Source organism: Cylas formicarius, unplaced genomic scaffold (assembly GCF_029955315.1).
Source record: "Cylas formicarius isolate icCylForm1 unplaced genomic scaffold, icCylForm1.1 PGA_scaffold_4__25_contigs__length_36172078, whole genome shotgun sequence".
NCBI classification, from domain to species: domain Eukaryota; kingdom Metazoa; phylum Arthropoda; class Insecta; order Coleoptera; family Brentidae; genus Cylas; species Cylas formicarius.
The window spans coordinates 10,737,002-10,746,242 of record NW_026844334.1 but is presented as its reverse complement, the minus strand read 5'-3'; the positions used below and the strand labels follow the sequence as shown (position 1 = coordinate 10,746,242).

General features: G+C 38.1%; 1 protein-coding gene across 1 annotated transcript in view; it reads left to right on the top strand.

The window, feature by feature from the left end:
• Positions 1-1,979: 1,979 nt before the first annotated feature.
• LOC132701475 (histone-lysine N-methyltransferase 2C-like) overlaps positions 1,980-9,241 on the top strand; it is a 35,525-nt gene continuing 28,263 nt past the window's right edge. Inside the window, exons 1-13 of the mRNA XM_060669421.1 lie at positions 1,980-2,093; positions 2,298-2,573; positions 4,363-4,501; positions 4,554-4,856; positions 4,915-5,090; positions 5,149-5,370; positions 5,433-5,543; positions 5,639-5,805; positions 5,861-6,051; positions 6,109-6,266; positions 6,322-6,519; positions 6,576-6,763; positions 6,822-6,979. Of these exons, the coding sequence (XP_060525404.1) occupies positions 2,309-2,573; positions 4,363-4,501; positions 4,554-4,856; positions 4,915-5,090; positions 5,149-5,370; positions 5,433-5,543; positions 5,639-5,805; positions 5,861-6,051; positions 6,109-6,266; positions 6,322-6,519; positions 6,576-6,763; positions 6,822-6,979 (2,276 nt within the window). The 5' untranslated portion in view covers positions 1,980-2,093; positions 2,298-2,308. The remainder of the gene's footprint in view (positions 2,094-2,297; positions 2,574-4,362; positions 4,502-4,553; positions 4,857-4,914; positions 5,091-5,148; positions 5,371-5,432; positions 5,544-5,638; positions 5,806-5,860; positions 6,052-6,108; positions 6,267-6,321; positions 6,520-6,575; positions 6,764-6,821; positions 6,980-9,241) is intronic.

Below are 9,241 nucleotides of genomic sequence, written 5' to 3'. Positions count from 1 at the left end.
CCAGAATATGTGTTTTTATACCTAATTCCTTTGCAAAAAGATGTAAGTGACCTGATTATGATATAAAACTAACCAAAACTTGGATGTTAGGTATTACTCTCGTATTTTAAATGGATCACCCTGTATATTACTGCATTTTTCGTTTCATTTGAAATAATCGCCCTTTCTGATAGTTCGCGATAACATAAATATAATTTTGTAAAATATTTAAAAAAAAACCTTAAGCAAGATAGACAGAGTACAATTTCTATATGTATTTTTGCATATAAATATTGCAATGCGTCTACTACCAAATTTTTCATAAAGTCGCAATCACGAAAGATGAAGTGTAGATACATGTGTTTACTATAAATACTTGTAAATTCTTTGTTTTTTTTTAGTCACATCCGGCTAAACTTGATAGATCTGTTGCTCATCAAGAAATCCTATTTTCGACAAAACGAATTTTTCATTTTTGATTCCCAATTTGTTTTATTACCCGTGCTTTATTGCTGTAATGGTCTCTGTATATACCACAAAGCACCGAAAAACTTATCAATAATTTAACTTGGAACACTTTCATTCTTATCTACAAAATTGTAACCCCATTTGTAAAAACGTCATTATTGTTTATCTTTATTTAATATATTCCAAACAACGGTTCACTGTCAGACAAAAAGTTTGTTAACTTGTCGAAAGTTACCTCAAAAAATTTTAAGTAAGACCTACAAAAGGTTTTAATAGGCATAAATAACAATGTCGCCTTAATATTATTAAGGGAATATAATATTCTTGTCTAACACTGTATAATGAAAATCTCACTCAACCTGTAATTTGTAATAATCAGGGATTTTTTTTCTTTACGCTTAATTGGGCTCATCTCAAATTCGGATATGCATTTTCCGGCATCCACCGACGAAAATTGACCGATAACAATTTTTCACGCACACAACACCCAAAGCTTGGAATCGAACCCACGACCTCCGGCAAATTCGAGTTGGCAGGTCAACGCATTAGCAACCGAGCCATCCTCGGTACCAATCAGGGAATAACAATTACTGTTCGGTACGACTGCTGAAATAATTAGCCCATTGCCGACTTCTGTCGAGGATTTTCACTTTTTTTTGGTAAGAGACCAACACGTAAAAGGAAGAAAAATAGCCAAATATTCCCTCAGCCAGCAAAAAATCAAGTTTGACCGATACCAAAAAAAAAATACCGGCGGTTTAAAACATTCACCAAACACAATCACACAGAAACCACACACAGGAACAGAATCACACGAAAAAGACCGACATCAAGATTTTTGGGACGAATACAACGGATTCTGCTAGGAGCTGCAATGCTCCACCACAGAATCCCATGAGGGAATATTCTTTTATGACAACCAACATGACGTCATTACAAATGATTATAATTTCGACTATACATAATCGATGATGAAGAGAAGGCCAGTTGCGTGGCGATAGACAAAATCTTCTCACTTAAACACAAGTTATTTAAAACCTGGTAACTTTTTTTTCATAAAGTTGACCTATTTAATTAAAAACTCCGAATTTAAATTGTTTATTAAAAACAAAATTCTACCAAAAGTATATCGAGTCTTCCAAACAATAAATTTCAAGTTGCAAAAGCATTTTTAATTTTATCTAGTAAAAATATCGTCTGTACTGGGATATACTTTAAAATTTCCGCTAATTTTAAAGTATTGGTCAATTGATCCTGATAACCTTTCAACAAAAAAAAAGAAGAAGAAATATTTCATTATGTAGTGTGTTTTTTCTTTACTAGATGGCACTATCTTTGGATTTGCTGAAAAAGTGGATAGTTTATTCAGAGATGAGTTAATTGGTTATTAATAAAGCAACGATTTTGTCCGTTTGCGTTTATTTCCATATTCCCACAAATTAAGTGTTTTAAATTAAAGAGATTTTCGGAACCTTCCATGTTAGAGAAAACTATTTTTAAGATAGGTAGTGGCGACAGTGTAAGTAAGATGGCGCCATCAGAACGATTCGCAGTGGCAGAAGTCGAGTACGGTCTCTCCCTTTATTTAATTACCATTTTTGTTTTCGAAAATTACGAAAAGCTACTACCAACAATAATGAGTTGATGTAAGTGAACAATTTTTCTTGACCTAGACGTGGCAGACACTATCAAGATGGGTTGGCCAAGATTTTGTGTCAGATTTTGCTTGTAGGACTATAAACATCCGCGCTTAGTTGACATGGCGCTTGGCTTAATGAAGATATTTAATTAAATTGAAATAATCGTATATAATATATAAAAGGGTATTTAGTTAAATTTTGGTGTTGTAGCACTACATACCATGGATGAAATGAGCTCAGGCTTGGAGCCTGATGAGTTGATGGACCTGGAGGAACCAGAACCTTATGAATTGGAAGAGGAAGATGAAGAACTTACTGAAGATCCATCTTCTTCTCCTTTTCAACTTTTATCTTCTGGTCCTGGTTCCACAGCTACCTCAGCAGCGTCATCACCACCAAATACTGAAGATTTTCCCACCCCTTTCAATTTTTCTGGAAAGCCACTCAGTGTCAAAAGGGGGAGAGGTCGTCCTCGTAGAGAAGGAGGTAATGTACCGTTTTTAGAATTTGTTTTATTTACGTCTGGTGTCTAGTTTTCACTTAACTTTTTCATTTTTTCAATAATTTGTACTTTATCTATTCTTTGGCCGCGAGTACAGCACCAAGAAGTTATTTGTTAGTTTTTTTGGAGATGTTAGTTCACAAAGCTTAACTGGCCAGCTGTACCCGACAGCGCTCTATTGTGTGTACTTCACATAACCAAGCTAGAGTGGGAAATCATCTGCTATGACCGAGTGTATTTAAGGTAGTCTTGATCATCCTCTGGGAAGCAAGACTTTAACCCAGGCAGTTAAGATTCTTCATAATTTGATCCTTTCGCTTTTGCGAGTTCTTGTTGTGCCAACTGCTGCCCTTTTCTCTCCGAAAAAACATTTTTTAGGATTTGTTCCTACCAAATAATTGTTAATGCTACCATTAACCCTAAAGTACATGAGGTTGATGTACCAATTTTAGAAGTGATTATCGAGATTGGCTCATCTTTATTGACTTATCTAATAGTTTAATTCATAATAATGCGTACATGATGACATTTCAAACATTGTGAGAATCAAGCCTTTAACCTATTAAAAACTTATCAGATATTGTGTAATAGGTACCTTAATAAAACAATGCAACGCTGCTAATATGTTATATTCGGTTTTTAACCCGAAAACACCTCGCGATAAGTACAGCGTTGTGAGCAACATCGCTTATGCACATTATGTTTCATTTCGCGGCGCAGCGCTAAGAAATGCGTTAGTGCCATATCTTTCCAGATTTGCGTTCCAAAAGCAGTTATTAACGGATTCATCATTTGAGAGAGCAAGGATATGCTTCTTTTTCGGCAAACATAAGCAATTCAACTTGCACACTTGCTGGGGGCAGTTTATTCAGTCATATTACTAATATTGTTCCTGCAAATCACAAATTTGATAGTCTGTTATTTTCTCAATAAATATCTGTCTGCTGGTTTTCAGACTTTACTTTATTTGTGCATGTATATCGTTGTTTTTTCATCTGCTTTTCAGTCTATCCAGCTTGAATTAGTGTCCGATTTATTATGTGATACATTTTTGGCAGCATAAGTTTCTGCTTTCCATAGTCACTGCAGAACAAATGTTATTTCTGCATCAGAGTACATAGCCAACAAGGCATTTTAATCCTCCATCTAGCCCATACTCTGGTGGACTGTAGGAAACCGGAGTAAAAAGCGTAAAAAACATAAAAGAACAGGCTGACTCTTTGTCTCTCCTATGTCTGTGCACAACGTAATAACGTTGCTATTGGCAAAGTTGTTACTTACATTTTTCCGAATGAGATTTTTAGGGTAAAATACATACCGCATTTTGGTGGGCAGTATGTTTAGTTTTTGCTATTCTTTTCGATTTTCTTTTTTTCATTTTTTCCAATAACCCATACGTTCTCCATTCGTTGGTCGCGAGTACAACACCAAGAAGTTATTCGTTACTTTCTTTTACGGTGTTAACTCTAAAAGTTTAACTGGCCACTTAGCCAACCTAGAATGCGAAATCGCAAGGTCCATATGGTTAAAAAAGTGCCGTTGAACATACCATATTTAAACGAGTGCGGAACATCAAATTTTGGCAGCACGGGCATCTCTGGGAACGAAGTCTTAAACTGAGGTAGGGTTAGTTAAGTTTAGTCATAATTTAATGCTTTCGTTTCCCGACTTCTTGCTGCCCCAACTGCGGCCAAATTCCTTTTTGTCGCGGACAAACCATCTGGATTGGTAATACCTAAAACCTATCAGTGCATGTATTTGTGCAATTTGCAGGAAAACCAAGCCAAAGAAGAAGCTGTGGAAATTCATCATCTAGAGTTCGGCGAAGCAGACCATCAAGTTTATCTAGATCTAGAGGCTCTCGGAGTGTTAGGCAGCCTGACAAAATGGACTTTGATTTTTCATATTTTAGGTATCTGTAATATCTGTATTATTACAAGTCAGATGACAAAATTTATTTTTAGTTCATCTGCTTTGGATGATATGTCCCTTGATCCGGATACTGGAGCTTTGCTGTTTCCAGAGAGGGACAGGTTTCCACCAGTTGAGGATGTTCCATATGCTCCGGAGGCTTGGCCTGGAAAAACTTGCGCCTTTTGCAATTTACCAGAGCGCAGTCAACTCGGCCAAGGAGAAATGGTACGTTTGAACTGTCCTGAAGGGTTCACTCCTCAAAGGGTTGTTATGGATCAAAACAGTCAGACGCCTCCTCAAGCTTTAGAGAAAGACAATGGGGATAAGAGTCCCAGAGGGCCAGTTACATGCAGGTAAATGTTTAATTTTTAAGATTTGACAATGTATAAAAATGTCTATGTATATGATTAGGAGGAACAAGACTTTCAATAGGTTACGTAATCAGTCAATGACCAATGAATATGTAGATGAACTTAGCATAATTGGTTACAATGAGGAACCAAGTGTGAATATCCTGTTTGAGACAAATGGGCAGTTTTTTGTACACAGAAATTGCGCCCTCTGGTCTAAAGGGGTTAATAGAACAGGTTAGTCAATTTTCTCCATCACATCTCTTTTAATTTGACAATTAAGGTTTGTTTTTAGAACAATTTGCTTTGGAAAATGTGGGTCCCGTTGTTCTTGAGAGTTCCTCCAAAAAATGTTCATTCTGCAATCACTATGGGGCAAGTCTTGTGTGTAAAATGGAAGGCTGTACAAAAGTTTTCCATTTCCCTTGCTCCACAGCCTCCGGTGCTTTCCAAGAATTGGCCTCGTTTAGTGTATACTGCAGCAGTCATCTTGGGCAAGCTGCTTTGCATTGCGAGTGTAAGTTTTTTTTTTTTTTTTGAAGTGTGGGGGCTAATTTATATGTGTCCTTTTTGTTATAGCCTCGGTTTGTTACACGTGTAGAAACACCGGCGACGTAGCCAACTTGATGTACTGCTCTGGCTGTGGAGCCCATTACCATGGAAGATGTGTTGGGTTGGCTCAATTACCAGGTAATGCTGTGATTTTGGTTATTGTTTTATTTTGGTGCGTGTGGGTCTCTAAACTGACATGGAACAAATGGAATATTTTCAAAAATATATTTTAGGGGTTAGAGCCGGCTGGCAATGTCGCAAGTGCCGTATATGTCAAGTATGCCGTATGACGGGAGACGAAAGCAAACTTATGACGTGCGAGCAGTGCGATAAGGTTTACCATGCCAGTTGCCAAAGACCCATAGTCACTTCAATACCTAAGTATGGCTGGAAGTGCCGGGTAAGCTTGTTGTTGCACCAATTTGTTCGATCGTCATTATAATGTGCCACTTCAGTGTTGCAGGGTGTGTGGGGATTGTGGCTCCAGGACTCCAGGCGCTGGATTGTCCTCCAGGTGGCACCTACATTATACCGTGTGCGATTCATGTTACCAGCAACGCAACAAGGGTTGTTCTTGTCCCATGTGCCATCGTGCTTATCGGTCACACGCGCATAGAGAGATGGTGCAGTGTACCATGTGTCGAAAGTATGTGCCAGATAATTGTCTAACCATTTGTGTGACATACGAAATGTGTGTTTTTAGGTTTGTGCATGGTACTTGCGACCCGGACGCAGATTTGGCTACCTATCACCAAAGGAAGGAGGCAAACCCGGAGTATGAGTATGTGTGCGCCATTTGCAAAAACCTGGCTCTGCAGAGCCAGCATCAAACGTCTCGCCAGCTGACCACTAAAAGATTTAGTGAGTGGTTTTTAAGCGTTGCAACGGACATTTTAATATTTCTTTTCCATTTAAGGTACTGACGAACCTGGCGACTTATCCGGCTCCCAAGAGTCTCTGTATGATGACATGTCCGAATTTGACGTGCCTTTGGAAGAGAGCGTGCGCAACGTGGGCCTCGGCAAGGGCAAACCGTTTGCCAGCAAAATTGCCAAGAAACGTCTTAGTTTTCAAACGGGAAAGCCCGGCAGACCGAAGGGCAGTTACGGAAAAGGTACTTTGCAAAAGGAACCGAGTTTTACTAGAAATCTCTTGAATTTGAAATTTCAGGTGCTCCCGGAAAGCAAGGCTTCATGAAACGCCAGCGATCGTCAGAGTTTGTTAGGAAACGCGGCCCCAAAGCGAAAATGCGAGGTGTCTTCGGGGCGCCAGGGGTGGGGCTCCAAAGACCCGTGTCCGATGGGAAGGGCGAGGACGAACCGGGAGTGGAGAACCGCTTGGTTCTCTGTTCCGCCAAGGTATTTAGAGTTAAAATGAAACGTTTCAAATTAAATGATGGGAATGTGTCCCTTTCAGGATAAGTTTGTGCTAACTCAAGACATTTGCGTAATGTGCGGGGCGTTGGGAACCGATCAGGAGGGTTGCCTCATCTCCTGTGTGCAGTGCGGCCAATGCTATCATCCCTACTGCGTAAACGTTAAGATTACCAAGGTCATTTTGCAGAAGGGTTGGAGGTAAAGTTTGTTTGCTCTTTAGTATGAGGTAATTTATTTGGGTTAGTGAGAAAATTATAAAAAAATTGATAAAAGGACAAAGAAAAAAAAGGGTAAATTTGGAGAAAAACAGATAATATTAATGAAGATTTCGAAGAAAATTAAAAAATGGGAATTTTTAAAGGAATCATTAGTATGTGAGGCCTAGTTTGGCAGATAGACATTGAGCATAAAACGCAGCAAGAATTTTGTGGTGTTTAGTGTGTAAGTTCTTACAACCATCAGTTGACAGGCAAACATTTTTAAAATATAAAAAAAATTCGAATGTCAGTTATTTCATTACAAACGAGATTAGTGTGAGGTTTTGCTATCCTGGTTTTTTGAGTCATTGTATATTTTAACTGGATCAAAAAACCATTTTATATTTTTGAGTTAAAATTTTTTAGATCCATAGTTCAATTATATTTTGGGTTGAAATAAAATGGATACTAAAATTACCTGCTGCTTTAAGAATAACAGGTCGTTTCATTGTAATGATAGGTAAAATTGCTAGGCATGGTGGTTTTGCAATGTTACGGGAAAGGTTTTGAAGGAAGCAGATTGATTAATGGTTACCTATTAAAAATGAGTAATAAATAATTTTAAATTCTGTTGGTGTTGATTTTATTGTTTTTCATTGATGGAATTGATTTCATCAATCAAAAAGAAGTTGTAAATAGATGGACCGGAAAGTAATCTCGTTTTTCTGCATGCGAATATTTGTTCATCACTTATTGTATTACCGTACCCTTTAGAATGTCCATCAAGATAGATTTAAAAGTAAGAGTGGCTTATTGACTTGTGATCATTAAAAAAAAATTACTTTAAAACAATTTTCATAGAAATGTCAAGCGAAATACGCGACGAATTGCAAATTCGGCATTGTATGCTGTTTCAGTTCAAGGGTGGGCAATAATACAACTGTTACAAAAAACAATTGTGATGTTTGCCCAAGTGCGTTAGATGTTTGCAAATGCCAAAGATGGTTTGCATAGTTTTATCGTGTCAACCCATCTCTTATGAAACAACGTCCAGTTTTGGGTAAACAGCAAAGGCTGCCACATGACAATGCCAGACCACATGGCGCAAAGAAAAAATTAATGATCTGGGTTGGGAGTTACTTTCTCATCCAACATACTCACCTGATATTGCGCCCTCTGATTGACATTTTTTTCTATCACTGCAAAGCTTCCTAGCTTGAAGGAAATTTAACAATTTGGATGATATCAAAAATGCCCTCTCCACTTACTTTAACAATGAAACAATTAATTTTTTTAAATCGGGCATTGAAAATTTATTAAAAAGATGGCAAAAGGGCATTGACAAAGATTGGACATTATGTTATTGATTAAAAATAAAACCAAACAAATATCATCATCATCCTCAGCTATCCATCCATCGTCGGACGTACGCCTCCCCTAAGCATTGCCACTCCTTTCTATCCTGCGCATGCCACATCCAATTGTCTCCCACCAGTCTCTTTATATCATCTGTCCACCTAGTCTGGGGGCGTCCTCTGCTCCTCTTACTGCTCCATGGTCTCCACTCCATCACTCTGCGTGTCCAACGATCATCTTTGCTCCTGGCTATATGTCCTGCCCAGCTCCATCGCAGTCTACATAATCTCTCTATGACATCTGTCACTTTTGATCTTTCCCGGATTATATTATTGTTTATTCGGTCCCGGAGGGTTACACCTATCATCCTCCTTTCCATAGCTCGTTGTGTTGTTTGTAGCTTGCAAATGATTTCTTTATTAATTGCCCATGTTTCTGTACCGTATGTTAGTGTTGGAAGTACATATTGATCGAAGATTTGCGCTTTGAGGGTGTTTGGGAGGCCTGAACAAAAAACCTCTCTGAGTCTTCCAAAGGCTGTCCATGCCAACGATATCCTTCGCGGTAGTTCTGCTTTTAAGTTGTTTTTTGAAACTTCTATTTTCTGACCTAGATAAACATAGGATTCTGTGTGTTCTATTTTTTTGTTATCTATTTCGATTCTCGTTTCTTGTGTGATATTATCGTTCGTCATATATTTGGTTTTTCCTATATTCATCTTGAGGCCTATCTTTTTAGAGTTTTGATCTAGTTCCAATAGCATGTCTTGCAAATCTTGTTGATTATCCGCGAAGAGAACAATATCGTCAGCAAACCGTAGGTGACTTAAGTATTCTCCATTTATTTTAATGCCCTTAGTTTCCCATCCGATATTCTTGAACATATCCTCCAACGCAAGCGTGAACAG